The 17,595-nt window shown below is 40.4% G+C and overlaps 1 protein-coding gene across 4 annotated transcripts in view; it reads left to right on the top strand.

Moving 5' to 3' along the window:
- The window catches only part of unc5a (unc-5 netrin receptor A), a 143,598-nt gene that overhangs the window by 60,337 nt on the left and 65,666 nt on the right, over window positions 1-17,595 (top strand). For all 4 annotated transcript variants that reach the window (XM_039812815.1, XM_039812817.1, XM_039812816.1 and 1 more), the window contains exon 2: window positions 11,833-12,045. In XM_039812815.1, coding sequence (XP_039668749.1) covers window positions 11,833-12,045 — 213 coding nt within the window. The remainder of the gene's footprint in view (window positions 1-11,832; window positions 12,046-17,595) is intronic.

Here is a 17,595-nt window from a genome sequence, read left to right as displayed (position 1 = left end):
TGGGGGATACGGTGAATAAGCTAAAGTCCCAATAAGTCTGCGTGTTCCTTTAAGAGAATGATAGCATTTGGTTTTTTTACATTACTACAAGTGTACTCACTGCTCACTTTGCAGATTTAAGATTTTACATACAACATATATAAAAAATACATAAATTATGATTCATTGCTATCGTTTAAACTACCCGGTAGTATATGAAGCAGTTAACCTGAGCACCCCATGGAGGTTTGAACCCTGCATACCAGCCCCTGAGTGGTAAGTAAGATAGTATGCTAATGTACTCACTGATTCAAAAGGCTACCTAGCTCCTTATGGCAAAATGGCTAAAGGTTGAGGGTGGAGTATGGCTGTCATCAAGATGTCTTGCATAGTAAACAAGTGATAGGTCTGTAAGTTAAACTAAAGCTGCATTGTGTACACAGTATGCAGCTTATGTTAGTGGAATGTGGATAAATCAGAAAGTTATAGTGCTATGTTTGCAAGTGCCTTAGCTTGGTAAAACATAACTAACATTAACTTACTAACAGCTAACTTGTCCTCTCTGGTAGACAAAGGGTGCTAAAATAATCGTTTGACGTGCTTAAATCTCCTGCCTGCCCCCTTCCCGATAAGCTAGCATGACATAGTTGGTACCAATGGATTCATTAGGTCTTCTAGTTTCATATAATACGGATACAAAGATTTGTTCTTGGATTGTATGAATCGATTTTGGATCTTTCAAATGAAAATCAATTTAAATTAATTTAAATCAGGTTGATTTTTTTATTTTTATTTTTTAAACCAAGCCCTAATTTAAAGGATACATGCGGTGATATTTTATAATTTTCTTATTGTCAACAAATCCCATGAAAAGACTAAAGCCAACAATACATTTATCCCATAATAATAAGTATTGTCTTTTTATCCAATGCCAGATATACTGCAGCTTACTCCTCTGTGCTAAGGAGCTCCATTGCTCCCAAATAATTGAAAAGAATAAATGACCCTGAGTCACATGTTCCCTCATTATCATGAATATGGGTACTGTAGTTTATTTAGAGTCAATCCCATGTACTCTGTCCCGGGGCCATAAATACTCTCCAGAGTGTCAAATGTGTATTAATCCACAGACTCATAGACATCAAAACTGCACTGAATGCACCTTGCACAACCTTGCACAATAGGTTTATCTACATCCTATCATTACTAGGGAAACAGTTGTACATTTTTACTCCAACTTATTGAAACGGTTGTACATTTTAGTTACAAATTATGTATATATTTTAAATATTGCTTGTGTAGTATTCAATTATTTAATGTATATTGTTTCCTATTTAATGTATACTCTGTATGTGAGCTGTGTGATATTTTGCTGCTGCAACACCGTTCAATAAATATCTATCTATCTATCTATCTATCTAGAAAACAGTCCCCAACAAATACTCTATGTATTCCTTTTAAAATAATGTTACCCAAAAATTTGTTTCCAGCCTTTTCAGTAAACTATTAAGCTTTTTTAGAAAACGAAATTTTACGTTTGTGACCTGTATTAAAGACTTACATATTTAGTCCTTGCCACAGAGAGAAAGGGAAAGTCAGAAAATATTGAGAGACAGACTAACATGTTGGTTTAAGGGTTTCACGGGAATTGTAAACTATAACCAAACTATAGAATATCGCCAGGCTTATCCTTTAAATACTACTTCTACTATTGGGAAATAAACAGTATATCTGTGACTCACTAAATTCTATTGCTTCTCCTGCTAATCACATAATCAATCAATTTCTTATTGGCTGAAATTTCCCTCCAGATTTTCTGCATTAAAACGTTCTATATAAACCAACCGAACACTTTTTAGGTATCTCTTAAAAGGAAATTGATGAGGTACAATAATGCATTTATTTTCTTAAGACGATGTTTCAGGAGTTGTCTGTCCCAGGTGTAGGGAATTTCATTGTGTAGGCATCAGCAGTCGGAGCCTATGGTAGCTTAAAGCCTAGACCATTACATCTGATCTGCAGGGTTAAGGCAGTACAAGCACTTTGCTCAAGTGTGGCCCCATCTCTTCCGATTCCCTCTTTTATACCAGCTTCAATGTTGTTAAAGCAAAATAAATTGGACTGTCTAGTAGAAATCAAGTAGCAACATCAGCTCCATTTTAGGAAGAGGTGCTTCTTCCAAAAAACGATTTGTATGCATGCATTGCTAAATCACAGACTTCAGTGTGTCTTTGCTATTGGTTGTGATGTCAGGAGGACTGGAAGGAGCTAAAAAAATAAATAAAAAATAAATAAAAATGGAGTGAATAATCAGAAAGCTGTTCAGGTTGAAATTAGTTCTCCTCGCTGCTTCTGCCTTCGACTGCTACCCTTTACACACGTGGAGTTCAAATGTGCCTTGCTTTGCAGGGAATCTTCATATCAGATAACCAGCTCTGTCTTTTATTGTAGTCAGGTTCACACTTATCTATACAATTACCGGTTACATTTCTCTTTTACGTCCGCCTCGGAGTCTTTGCCACTTGTGAACATGTTACATTGTGGTAAACACTTTTGTCTTTGGATAATGCTGCTGACACATGTCTGCAGTTCATGCAGTTGCAGCATTCATTATTCTCGTCATACTAATGGATTATAGAGGCGGGACTTGGCATTTGACGTTAGTCTCTGGAATATGGGAAATATAGAAAAAATGAAAGCTGTTACAAATAACATGTCTATTTGTCTATTTCATGGCTCATTAAGTGAGCAAGGGTATATTATCTAAATATATCTAGTGTAATTTAAACCTGGGATCAAACATTTTTATTATCCTAAAATCTGCCCACATCTCATTATGCAAATTAGTGTAGTGGAGCTAACGGACTTGATAACAACCATGGCACGTCCCAGGTCAAGCAAAGCAACAGGCGTTTTTGAAAGTGAACACTTGCTAGTAGCTACTGTTAAAATATAATGCGACTGTGTCGTCAAATTGTCAACCAATGAGTAGGGATGCACCGAATATTCGGATCCTCTGCACTTCGAAAATGGCCCAAAAGGGCATTTTCGGTTTTCGGCCGAAATACTTTTATCACCGAAACAATACGGCCGAAAATGTTGTGATGACTCAAAAAGAAACCACGACCTGCACGTGTGTCAGTACCCGATCCGTTCCACCTGCAAAGCGTCTCCTAAGCAAAGAGGTTGAGACGGACCACGGAGTGAAAACAATGAGAAGTAGGCTCTTATGTACTCTTATGTCAGGCCGATTATCGGCCGTGGGACAGTATGGCGAGGTGAGTGACTCAAATCTGTCCCGTGCCGTCGTCCGTCTGGGGGGCTGTTGGAGTTCATTTTGGCCGACCTGACATGTTCGGTCGGCGGCAGGGAAGTCGGGACTCACCCGGAAATGACGAGCGGAATGAGGTGACTACAGTCTCTCAAAATCTGATGAAAATCTTTTAAACTGACCTTTGTTGATCTGAAATGAAGACAGATTCATACAACTTGCATGGCCTATTTCTCGCTTAAAATGTTTTCAGAAACACGTTTCAGTGAACTATTTCAGTACAATATGAGATCGTATTCTGAACGGCCGCCATGACAGTCTGGCTCTGAATTTCCGGAGAAAACAAACCCATGTGACGCGTTCGTCCAATCAGCTGCCGGTTTTCATTTCTTGGGCAACAATACAGATTAGCGCCGCCTGCTGTTATAGAGATGTATTATGTCTCGTCTCCTCTCGTCTTTTTGGTCTGTTCTGTGGCAGTTTTTTGGAACTCGGGGACGCGACTGATCATATCGACGGGGTTTTCTGTCAACGGTCGCCCGTCGGCTATATGTGTCTACACCATTAGAGTCTGTCAGCACACGTTTCAGTGAGATCTATTCAGATCCTCTGCACTTCATCGCGACTGTACTTGATCCACGTTATAAAGACCATTACTTGGATGCGGAAATAAAGCACGGGAAATGATCCAGGCCGCGATGGATGCGGAGAACCCGCGCACGGAGCAGCGGCCAGCGCAGGAGGAGATCAGAGCGCAGAACAAAAGACTCGTCTCTCTGCACCAGATGAGGGGCATGCACCCTCGTTGTCTGATATGTTCAATGAAATCCTGCAAGAAAGTTCCTCAAATAATAATAATAGGTAAGCTATTCTGTTCTTAGGCTACTATATACTGTATGTGACTATCAGAATGTAGCCATATGCTACATATGCTAGATATTTTTTTAATTAAACTTTAATATTAATTTATACAATTGCAATGCCTTGATTTTAGTAAAGTTAGTACACAGTCATAGCCATAAATGCAGTGGTACTAATAATTGGCCTAATTTCTTTCAGTGTTTAGGTTTTCGGTCTTGGTTTGCTCTTCTACAGTTTTCGGTTTCGGCCAAGAATTTTCATTTCGGTGCATCCCTACCAGTGAGATTTCCCCTTCTGTACTTAAGCATGTGTTTGCCTTATCTTTACACTGTAGTGTTAGTGAGCCCAGTGGCTTAGTGTGTCACCGCTACAGTAAGTGCGGGTGGCTTGTTAAATTGGGAATTTGGTGCTGGCATACGGTTACAGTAATTAGAGTTGAACAGGTGATGCTTTATCTCAGCCTTGTTATGGATCATATCTTTGTTGTGGTGTTCTAATTCTCTGTCTAATGCTGAGGAGCCTCCATGCTCCGTCACACTAATTAGATGGCGCCAGTCATCCCCCATTTCTTTCCACCTGGATCTTTGCTGAGAGGAGGGTAAATGATTAGACGAGGAGGAGGAGGAAGAAACAGGCAGGTTGACATGGTGACAAGTGTCGCAGGGGGCCTCACGTTTACAATGGTTTGTGTCAAAAGCCTTTAGAAAAGCCTGAATAACTTCTGCCGAAATCAGCAGTTATACACTCTGCTGGTTTGTCATTTTGCCAAATTGAACCTTTTCTTTTTATTTTTTGGACGGTCTCTAAACTGTAGTGGGAACGTCTGGCATGTTGTGCACTGCGAGGCCATCTAAAAGCGAACGGGATAAATGAAATTGTAAAGCTCTCAAAGTAACAGTTGCAATTTGTAGTGTTTAGTTTAGTTTTCCAGCATCGTGAACAATATAGATTACTACCGATAGTGGCATTCTATTATTTTGAGGTTTATGGCTCTTGATCATTTTGGTCTGCTTGGCTTTCTCCAGTTCGAAATGTTGTAAAATGCAGTGTGTGTGAAACCTCATTTTAGCTCGAGGCATATCCGGTAATTAAAGGATTAACTTGGTAATCTAAATTGTCTCTTGTCTTTTCCTTCCTCCTCCCCCTGTTATTTCCTAACATCCATTTCAAAGATTTAAGAATGCCTTCTTTCCCTCCCCGTCTGCATTTCTGTTTCTTCCCAGTTCTTTAATCAACTTGTTTTTGGATAACCTCATTTCCGGCTAAGCGCAAGGGGAAGACAAATCCATGAGCGTGTGCGTGTCTTGGATGTCAAAGACTGCGACCGCGTCTGCCCCTCCCGACAGCTCAGGATACCTTTGGTTCCTTTGAGGGTTGCGTGTAGTTATTAACTCAAAATGTGTTTAAATCTCTGTGACTCTTTTAGAAAAGCATGTACTAAAACGCCAAACGGGTGAAGCTTTGAATAATCTGAGGCATTTACATCCTGAGTTTTGCTACAGCAAGGCATTTTAAATCTAGCTCTAAAATGAGCTACATCAATCTATCTAGTGTTTCTCATGGCTGCACAGGCTACTGTGCTTTGTGAATTTCTCAAAACATTCTGTAGCCTCTTGATTCATTTTTAAGAACCTCTGCAGAGGGATCTTGGAATTTATTTTTTGCTTTTTAGCTAAATATTTTTGCTTCGTTGGAGTGACTTTGTACACTCAGGGTAACATGCTAAATTAAATAGCAATAATAATAATAATAATAATAATAATAATAATACTGTGCTGTTTTTACAACACAAACACTCAAGGAGGAGCACTTTTCTAACTGAAAATGCAACTTGATCTTTGCCGTACATTTGAATTATGCATATTCAGTTTAAACTAAGCTCTTCATCTCTTGAGGAGGCGCTACTTAATGTGAGACCTTGATCAAAAGTTTATTTGTTCAAAAAGCAGCTGAATGCTCTCATACTTAATTTGGAATGCCCTAAAATGTGTAATGAAAGAGGACAGCATATATGTAACTTGAGTAAAATACCCAAGCTACTGTGGTGTCACTGAATTATGCAGGATGCAGAGTTTATTGGAGAGTCCCAACCAGTGATTAAACCACTACTGTAGAAAACGGATTGATTGAGAGACTGATTCAGCCATGAAACTGGCTTGTCCGTGGAAACATCTGGAAGTGAATGACGACAAAGCATCAGCTGTGGCACTTGAGCGATGAATATATTTCTTCCAATCTGGAGACTCTAAGCCCACACAGTGTTAATGATGCTTCTAAGAATAGGATTGTGGTTTCGGAATCACAGGTCTGACCGTGTAACGATTCAAATCAGAAAGATAAATGTGTCTCGTGTTCGCCCTCTTTGTGCTGTAATGTACACAAATTCCGACTCGCAGCTGTTGATCTTGTTTAACATCACTTTGAGCCATTTATTCACACACATTTGCACAAACAAATATACTCGCACACATGCAGCCGCTGTCATTAAAGCGCAGTTCTCAAAATGCCAGCTCTTTGACATTGACAGGAGCTTAAAAAGTGTCGGCGCTGGTGGGAAAGGTAGACGGCACAGCGTTTCTTCTCTGCTTGGACCACCCTGCTGAGGTGTCGCCTCAAATAGATGACAGGAAAAATTAATGAATAAAAGTCAACAAACCGAAATAAGCAGATGTGTAAGCTCCTGTTCAAAGGTGTAAGCCTCATTAAAGGTGCTGCTATCCTCCGTATTTACACAAATAACAGCTAACTTTTTTTTGCTTGTTTAATGACATCACTCAAAAAAAAAAAACTGCATTTAATCATTCAAAGTGCTGCCTGTTTAGAGTAGAGATGATTTATGTCGCTGGCTTTTGATGGCAATTCTCAAAGTTGACAACGTGACCAAAGCTTTAGGAACGCATCTATCATGGAAATATTCTCGACAGGGAACAGTGTAGGCAGCGTGTTATTAGTATCCTGGATTAATACATGCACACAGATGTACAGCCCTGCATCAATGTGCATACTTAGCAGCCAATTTTCTATTCATTTAAATGAGAGAAAATTGTAATAACATCATGTGTGGCATGTGTGAGACTGATTTACTTATTCACCCCCGTCCTCCCAGCTCCCACCTCTCCTTCTGTCCTTCACTCCCTGATATTTTATTTTTCTTAAGCCTCTCTGCATCCCTAACCACTGATGCAAACGTGATGTGATGAAGTTTGGGTTGCCATTCTCTCCTACATGTACAATGCATCCAAGCCAGTTTCTATACATAATAATAATAATAATAATAATAATAATAATAATAATAATAATAACAATACAATATAATATAAGTGGGGTTTGTTTGTTTTTTTACTGCCAGTGATTTATTGTTTTCCAGACCCCCCTTAATAACCACAGATATTGTAAGGTATCTGAATGCGTTGGTGTTTGAGCATATCTGCATGCATAATTCTGCATCTCCCATTGATCGAGAGACAGACAAAGCTGTCTCTGAGCAGTTATATCAATTTTTTCATGCTTGTGGTCTATATTTTGTGTAAGTGCACATGTTTTTTTCCAGGTGTGTGTGTGTGTTTCAGCTTCATGAATCTGTATGCTCGTGTACAGTATACAGGAGCATGTGTGTGTGTTTGACAGAGTTGTGTGTGTGTGTGTGTGTGTGTGTGTGTGTGTGTGTGTGTGTGTGTGTGTGTTTGAAGGATTTATTGTTGAAGCATGGTTGTCCCATTGAAAAATGTATTGTGAATCCCAGACATGCGGAGGAGTAAATATTTGTCATCTGGGGACAAACATACATCAGTCAGCCGTGCTCCATATTACATATGATGGTCGATGGAGCATTTTTTTTTTTTCTTTACACATCCCATTTCTGCTTCCTCCCCTGTGTTTGATCACTGCCAATACTACTGCTGTCTGCAGCAGGTCAGTATTTCAAAGTTCCCATACATAAACCCTAATATACATACATTATGTTTAGAGTACACCATACCACATAGAGATACTCTGGTATAAAAGCGTCCAGAAAGCCACTTGAGCAAACCCAAGCACTCAAACCAACAAAGTGGTTGTGACAAATTTTGATCTCGGCTTTGTTCTTAATGGCAGCTAAACATGAAATGGTTTAATATTCTGCGTAGTGATTTTAATTGAATTAATTTCAGAGGACATTGTAAGGTGCTGATGGTGTCATAAAACACTTGTTATAGCTGCTGTTCATCACTGTGATATAAATTATGCCCAGTGATTGCTCAATGATGCTTTCCTTCAGGGACATGACGTTGTAAAAAAAAAAATAAAATAAATAAATAAAATTGTAATTGGCTCCAAAGGGCAACGATGTGTTGGTGCCATGAGGGAGCAACACAAAAGATTGTTATTTTCTCTCCAGCTATGGTTTTTCTCCCTGCTGACATCCTGGTACTGTGGTGCATTCAGCAACTCTGTTCTCCAAGTAGATAATAAGGAGTGAAATTTAAAAATGAATGTTTAGATTACAAATGGCGATATCACAAGTCGACAGAATGGGGCACGCTGACACGAGCGGAGGAGAAGTTAGGATAATTATGAAGAATTTAATTTCAGAATAAGACTTGAGATTTGTACGTATACAAAAAAAAGACTCCCGGAAAGTAAGACAGTAAATGACATTAAAGTAAAAATCATTAAAAAAAAAAAAAAAAATATTGAAGATCGACGGTAACAAAAGATGTTTGCAAAGCTGCAACTCTTGTGAAAATCTAAACCTGCATGCTTTTTTAAAATGCAGTGGTGTGTGAATATATAGTTACAGCGGTTACAGGAATGTAACGTTTTTTTTTTTTTCAGATTTTTAAAAATATATGTATTTGAGTGCTTTTTCCTGCATCATAACGCCATCATCTCATCCTCTCGCTCGATCCCTGACTTGGGAGTTGACGTGGTCAGCTGGACACATGAGACACGGGCTCTGGGTGCAGCAGGCAATCTGCCCTGGACATCATGGCTCAGCACACTGACAGCTGGTGCACCCTCGTTTGAGTCTGTGTGTACGGGCGTGCGGTTGTTTGTGTGTTTTAGGTCAGTGGAGTTGTCTCTCGAGAGAATAGCATCTGCAGACAAATATTGGGTCACAACCTCATGTGTTTCTTTTTTTTTTTTAAAGTCCAAATTATTCTTCTGGATTCTTTTCATGGCAATGTTTGATAGTTATGTAATGGTTGCTGGGCCCTAGCAACACATCCAGCATGTTGTATCAATTAAATCATCTTCATTGGCTGAATGATCAGCAAGGGAGACGTTTAGCTTCCTGTGTTTGTTATTTGTGTGGTGTACTAAATGATCTGGCAATGGACTCAGATGCATTTGGCAGTTAATGATGGCTTTAGCCAATCCCATTCAGTGGAAGTTAATGCCCATAGTGCTGCTGTATGTCTATTTGATTTGTGCATTGACCTGCAACAAGTCTGTTAAGTGGCTGATACTCCCTGTATAGTGCATGTGTGTGCACGTTGACTTTGAAGTACATTGTGTCGTGACAATAATCTAAGCCAATTAACTTTGCATCAGCCCTCTATTATGGCTTTGATATAAAGCAGTGCGTGACTAGAATGCCCTGCCATAAAATGACAATTTACTTCTCTAAAGAAATTACGTGTTTAACCTTATTAACCTAACGTGCATGTACTAAAACGGAAGACTAACCCCCACCCCTTGTGACACACACAAAAACATACGCGCACCAACACAAATTGGAAACATCATCACAAGTTGAGAGTTCGAGGTGAATGCGACCCCCACCCCCCACCCCCTGCAAATGAGCAGCCAGCGGTGAGTTAACAACATCAGAAGCTCATCAAGCCATTGTCGTGACTCGTCAGCGTCTCAGGTGGCTTTCGTTTCACTCGCTGTTTCGGCATCAGCTGTCCTCTATGAGATGATTAACCTGGCAGGTGTGAGGTGAGTCTCGCCCACTGTTTTAGAGCTGTCGTCTTCTGTCTGCGGGGAGTACAGAGGGTCAGCACGGCCGGCTAATGGCCATGGTCACTAAGCTGGAAGCCGGCCTATTAGAAGAAGCAGCCATCATTAGGACCCAACACACTTTCAAACAACCTGACCTACTGGTCCCTCGCTGTTTATTAGTAAAAGTTTGGCTTTCCGTTTAGCAATTATACTCACCATTCATGATGAACTGTGGCCTTTTCCTCAACACCACGAGACAAGAAACGCACACTCCCATACATAGTAAATAATGTCAGGCAGTTGTGATATCCCGAATAGGGAGCTGCCATATTAACGGTATTTTCTTCACTGCAAATGTGTGGCAAAAAGAAAATGTGCATAGGAAAAAGGGGAAAAGTGTCAGCAAGTGATGTATGTCGTTCATTGGACACAGAACATTTAGTTTTCATTAGGAGTTAAACATGTACACGAAACATTAATGGGGTTCAGCGACAGCAGCAGTGGCATGCTTCACTATCTCATCCTGATGAATTAGCAACTCAGCACACAGGGGTAAAAGAAAAATAGGAGAAGAAAGAGAGACATTAATATAATGTGTAGTGGGGGAGGAACTGACATAAAATGTCTTTATGCAAAGATTGGTGTTTATGACGCAACGTGATATTATCCCTGACCCGTCCATCAGCAAGCTGCAAGGATGAACGAAGGCTTGGCGAAGGGAGGAGGAGAAGAAGAGAAGAGAGAAAGGTCAGCACAACAATTGTGTTGCTGTTCCATTATGAGCGATGTGGACTCCCATCCTCCTCTGCTTCACAGGGAGTGATGGAGAAGGTTGTTAATGCCTGGTCTGTCAGCCATATTGGATTCAGGGCAGTAAATTAATATTACACTCCTTTTTAAAGGGGTTTTATTTTGGGATTTACTGGTCTCCCCTGAGTGTCGGCAGTGTAAAGAGGTTATTTCCCTCTTTCCACTCCGTTCTGTGTCCTCTCACTATCTCTCGCACAAGGCTAATGTGTTTAGAGAGAGAGGAACTTTGTTCATTGAGGAAGGATGTGTGCGCCGTAGGCTCCATTGTGTCATTTGGCGTTTGTGTTGAACATTTTTCAACGAGCGTAAAAAGTTTGCTGTAAAATGCAGCATCGTCCCCCTGAAGGACAGCTCCTGTATCTCCACTCGGTGGATATGTATCTTCCCTCTTCTTCCTCCACATCTCCTATATGTCATAAGATCCTGGAGGAATAAAACGGCCTCTGCTGTATATAGTAAGGGATTTTGAGTTAACTGGCTGTCTAGCTGTCAGTCATCTTTAACCTCTCTGCCTCTTGCCCTGTCTTGCTTAATGTGGACAGAGTTAGAGTCCTGGTTGAATAGCCGTATAACAGTGTGACGTTGTCTAGTCGCTGAGACGGGATTTATGGCCGCCGGTCAATCAGCTGTGATGTTAAAGGGCTGTGATTAAGAGCTGAAGTAAAGACCTGGACTCACCCTCCCGAACCAGCCAAGAGCACACAAGGCCATCTCTCCTCCATACAGTTCGCTCTCTTCTCTCTACAGTCTCTCTTTTTCACCCCTGTCTGTCCATCTGTCTCTGTCCTTTCTGCCTCTTTCATATACATGAGTCGCAATTCACCAAGGATACTGAATCTCTGCATTAGACATTTGGTGTCTGCTGCATTCATGACAACTTGAAAACTTGAAAGCCTTTTATTTATTTATTTATTTATTTATTTTTGGCATCCCTTTATAATCCCCCTTTTTTCTTTTTTTTTCTTTTCTTCACTTCACTGAAGGTTCCGAGCATGCCACAGCAACACTTCCTGCCGCCTTCTCGGACCTGTTGCCTCACTTCCTGGTGGAGCCAGAGGACGAGTTCATCGTGAAGAACAAGCCGGTGACGCTGACCTGCCGCTCCACCCCGGCCACGCAGATCTACTTCAAGTGCAACGGAGAGTGGGTTCACCAGGACGACCACTTGATCGAGCGGACTGTTGACCCAGCCACGGGTACGTGCAAAGCAAACGGTTTCCTATATATCAATAATGGGTTCAGAGATGAGCAGTGTTCTCACCTATTTTTGGATGTTGTTCTTTGGGGATGTGTGACATGTGCGACTCCATAGATACATTGTGTTTGCGTGCTGAAACTAAGGCTTGCAATTTGCCAGTGATTACTGTGCTCCATCAGGCTCTTGGCTCATCCTCCAGCCTATTTAGCCTGCCAGTCTCATAATAGGCACGTTGGTTTCAGTCTCAAAGATCTTCTCGATCACCTTGGAGACCTGTTTGTTTTTCTCTCTGTTGTGCTGCAATCCCCCGCCTCCGCCATCAGTGTAATAAACATGTATGACACTGATGGGGTGTGATTCATCAGCGATCTGCAAATTCAAACCACCCTTTCACAGCCTGACAACTGATTGGGAGTGGACACACACACACACACACACACACACACACACACACACACACACACACACACACACAGATGCAAATGCATTGCATGATTTGTAGCCAAACATAACAAACGCATGCATAAAAAAGGCTGAGAGCTACACAAAAGGACAGACACACAGCCATCATTGCTGCACACATACACACCGAAGACAAAGGGAAGGTGTTTTAAAGCAGGAAAATCTGAAGGGAAATTTAAGCAGGGATGTATCAATTCATATGCACACTTTACCTCTTTGTTTTTGGATAAAGAGCTCATTGTGCTAACATTTTATCCATCTGGTCATCAGAGTTTGGAATAAAAATGCAGCAGCTCCAAAATGCATTAATTATAAAATGTCATGGGGGGAACTACCTCTTAAGTGTCATTTTAGTCTGACACTTTTGTAGGTGAGGATTTCTGATCTAGTTTACAAATATTCTCCCATACTGAGACTTTGATTGGTGTACATGCTCACTCCTGCACCTGCTCTTTTTGTTCTAATAAACAAAACATACGATTTTTTTTTAATTCTCTGCTGCGTGAGTGACTTTGAGGCATGGTGAGTGATATAAACTTCAGTTCTCTGTGGTACGGGAGCAGTTTCCTTGTACAACAGAAGATGGAAGACCGTAAAATGTGGCTGTATTTCCATTTGTTGATTTGTTTTACCTTGTGCATAAGGAAAAGTTTTGGATCTGTCTCATCCGGCTCTGGTTGGTAATGGCAATAAGAGTATAACGAGTTAATTGTAGTTCCTGTTTTGTGAATAGAAACTGAGTGAACACAGAAGGGAGCACCTTTGGATTTGGATCATTAAGAATGAATTGTCATTGAGTCAACGCTGAACCATTTTGAACAATTACCAACGCTCTCTTCCTTCTTGGGTTGTTTCGTTACTAGTTTCACACAATTGTTGAGAGGAGTGATATAAACCTGTGTTGCCAATATCAACAATCCTTTTAGAAAAATAAGGGTTTTATGTTGTGAAATGTTTAAATAACTGGTCAAAGTCTAATAGCCACAAGTAAATTTAAAGCCATGGCAAGCCCTGACATATAGGAAAAGTAAATAATTGTATTACTTTTGATGTAGGCACACCTTTCCTGTGTTACAGTCAGTGTGTTTTTACATGCCAGTAACCAGGTTACAGTCTTGCTTCCTCCAGTAAGGTGATTTCTTAAACATAAAAGAGTAACCTGATTTCAGTAATCAGGGAATAGGATTTGGGAAAAGTTTTTTTTTTTTTTTTTTTCCCAGGTAGATTTCTCCTAGATTTATCTACCTGGCCTCTGAATAAGTCAGTTTTTACTGCTCAACATTTTATAAATTCACACTGAGGGAAAGTTCCTCTCTGCCTGTCCTTTCACAAAGAAAAATGCAAAAATCTGATTATAGAAACCGGTTATTATAGTGCATGTAAATGCATTATCTGATTACCTGCATAACCTGGTTTCCCTGAGTAACCTGTTAATTGAAGTGCATGCCAACGCACTGATTGTATGATAAGCATGTTTGTTTTAAGGGACACCAAGGATTGACATTGTGGAAGCGGCTGCCTTACTTTGATACGATGAGTAGGACTTGTGTTTTGTCAGGAGCATGAACTGCGGAATTTATAGGAACATCACATTACCAATGCAATGTTACTCTGCCAACATTTAATGATGATGGACCATTTGCCATGTGGTTATGAGCCGTTATAGTCAGCATTTATTTGTCTGTGAAACAAATCTGTCGGGCCGGGTGCCATGGGCCCCTGCAGCAGCGAGAGGCTCCGTCTTTAGGAACCCTGTGAAGTTCCAAGGCCTCCTCGCAGCTCTCCACATCACTCTGTGGTCCCGCTGCGTTTGATGATGGATGTGTCGTATGTAGGGCTGTGCCGTCATGAAGGACACGTGGTTGTCCAGAGGTATGGCTGCTCCAAGGTACCCACATCGATCTCTCAAACACTTGTGCTGTTTAATGTCAGCACTGCCCTGAGGAGTTTACTGATGGCTCCCTCTAATCCCCCATCCTGCAAGAAACATCCAACTGCAGTAAAAAAAAAAGGTGTGTGTGTGTGTGTGTGTGTGTTCACCCTGGTCGTCACAGTCACACCGGACTCTAAACTCGTACCTGTTGCCAAGCAACCAGGACTTCTGTCACACCAGAAGCTACCCGATATCAATATCACGCCTTGAGGAGTTTGGAGACATATCCAAGTTGACAAGAATTGATTGACAATTTATACCCAGAGTAACAGTGAAAAATAACCTTCTCAAAATAGCCCAAAAGAACTTTGAGAAATTACCTACCTGACTCTTTGCACTGAGCAGGACCCATGCCTTTTTTTCTTTTTTTTCCTCCATTAACGACAGTATATAAATATACACTGTGACCAGCCTCCGTTTCATTGGCTGACCAGTTGAAACTGATCGGGATGCATCAAGGATCCTCATTCCTTTGTTATGTAAATTAAGTCTAGCTGTCAAGAGTTAATGCTTTTAATTCCAACAGTAAAATAATGGAAATAGCATGTAGACACATCTGAGTCAAAAGTCACATTTGCCCCACTGTTCTTTGTTCAACATGATACATATTTCTTTCACTCTTTGATTAATGAGTGGCCCATCAACAAATGAAGCACGCATACAGTTTGATTAGGCATAAAGAGTCATATTCTGATATCTCAAAATATCATCATTCATATTTTATTGGTATATAATAAGCAATTTTACAGAAATGTACACATTGGGCAATTGGTTTTCCACTGCATGTGGGAGAGTTTATTCTTTTCATTAACAAGTGTTCCATAAAGTTGCTTGATAACCATCATCTAAACACGTTAAAATAAAGGGTTAACAACTATTTATTTATGTTTATCATTTAATTAATCAGGGAGGCAGTTTTTTAAAATAATGAATAATTTTTTTCTAATATAACCATGTAAAAAAAATTAAATCAATCCAAAAATTAGACCAAGACAAAACAATAGCGGAGACAAACCCATGGAGATTCTGAAATACCTCCAAAACGGCTGCAGAGAGAGCACCCAGTTTCTGCAGCAGCGATTAGAATTCACACAGGTAGACCACATTTTAGCAATTTTAGATCTACATTAACTGCAGAAGCTTTGAGGCGGATGGTGCAGCAGAGAGCAAAAGCTCTTCTACCCATTTCAAGATGCTTACAGTATCAAAAAAAAAAAGATGAGTCACAGCGATAGCGTGGGGCAGAATAAGTAAGTAAAATATTTAGCCAAGATTAAAATAATTAGCGTTCAGCTCCATTCAACAGAATAACAATTTTAATTTCTACAAATAGAGCTGAACAGTATGCCAATATACCGTGAGCATAAATTTGTCTACCATATAGTTTATACAAAGGTAGCTCTCCCTTTAACAACTGTGTGTAATTCCAGATGACTAAGCAGGACTGCTTTATGGCAATATTGAACTATTTTTTTATTATTTTTGCATCACTGTGAAAGAACTTGAATTGTTTATTGTATTTAATTTACTGGATTAGTTTTTCATAAAATGTTACTATATAACAACATATATCGATAACACAATATAGCAATTTAACTTAATACTTTAATAGACAATTCTATCCATATTGCCCACTCCTAACTTCAGAGTAATATGAAGGAGATAGTCTCTCTATGAAGTGTAAATAGGGCAATGTGATTTTTTTTTTGATTTTTTTTTTTCTCATAATCTTTTTTATTACCTGAATGATTATAAAAGGTGCTACATCTGATGAATTCCTGTGTAAGAAATATGAAAAGCAGTGAGAATCCGATTTTGAGAGTTGAAAGTCAAGACTAGACTTTCCGAATGCACGCCTGATCATCAGCGCACTTGAAGCAACCTTTCGTCTGCTGCTGTGATATCTGCGCTGAGAGCGCCGAGGGATTCCCGCAGTCCTAATGACTTCTGTGCATGTTTTCATCACTAAAGGAAAACAAATTGATCAAAGGGAGCGGAAGCCGTGATCGATAATCCCTTTACCTTCTTCTAAGTAATATCAGAAAGGTGGCGGTTTCAGAGATGAACTGGCCTGGCCCAGCACAGCAGAGGCAATATTCAGCAAACCCCATCCATTTTCACTCTCGGCAGACTCGGATGAACGTCAAAGTAACTGGAAGGGTTTGAATTAATAACTGACCCAGGTCTGAAGTGCAGACATGTTTCCGTCAGACTGCATCAAAGCTCAGAAGGTAGAAAACAGGACGCGTGGATAACCATCTACAGCAGACGTGACCTCTGCCCTCATCAGACAGGTTTCATTGAAACTGATTCAGTGCACGAAAGACAAAGGAGCTCTCTGTCTGTACTGCATACAGTTAGTGTTCCTCACACCCCACTGTATTCTGCCCCCCCCCCCTGTACTTTTACTCAAGTATGGGTCTCTAGTACTTTATATACGTCTGACACACACACACACCAACTAGTATCCCTACACACAGGGCTCACAACCAATTTGCACTCAGAAGCTACTTAGAACATGGAAAAAGGAAAGAGATGTCACAATTTGTCCTTCCTCTCCTGCTATCAATGTCCGATATCGATCCATCCTCGAGTCTATCGGTTCTCATTACCTGTCCTCAGTAACTTATCTCAATTGTTATGGCTGTGACTGCTTCCAAAGCCCCGGCCGGCTCTGTGTCTCTCCCAGGTCATCCTTCATAGGACAGGAGAAACAGAGACGTCTGGCGAGTCCTAACAAAGACGTATCCCCTCCGAACAAATCAATGCTGACAGTGTGTTTGCATAGATTAGGAGATTCTCCCACACTATGATTTCTCATCAGACGCATGATGAGGAGAAGGAAGATTGACATTTGAGCGGAGGATTGTTGTATTGGCCAGACTGATTTGATTGTGTTTGCGTTTCATCTGCCAGCATTGATGAAAAATGATTTTGATCCACGCGTCGCATTGTCACCCCTTCGGCAAACCCTCTCAGGTGGAAAATACATGCATTTCACATTCCTATTTCAATAAACCTCGGCAACTGCCTTATAAAGATGTGGAGAGATTATATTTTCTTTGTTGATTGAACCGGATGTCGACAAGGCTTCCACAATGAATGCAGAAGATGATGGAGAAAATAATCACCCGCTACACATTTGCCTTGTAC

This window comes from Perca fluviatilis, chromosome 10, assembly GCF_010015445.1.
Source record: "Perca fluviatilis chromosome 10, GENO_Pfluv_1.0, whole genome shotgun sequence".
NCBI lineage: Eukaryota > Metazoa > Chordata > Actinopteri > Perciformes > Percidae > Perca > Perca fluviatilis.
The sequence above is the reverse complement of the archived record's forward strand: the minus strand, read 5'-3'. Positions and strand labels throughout refer to the sequence as shown.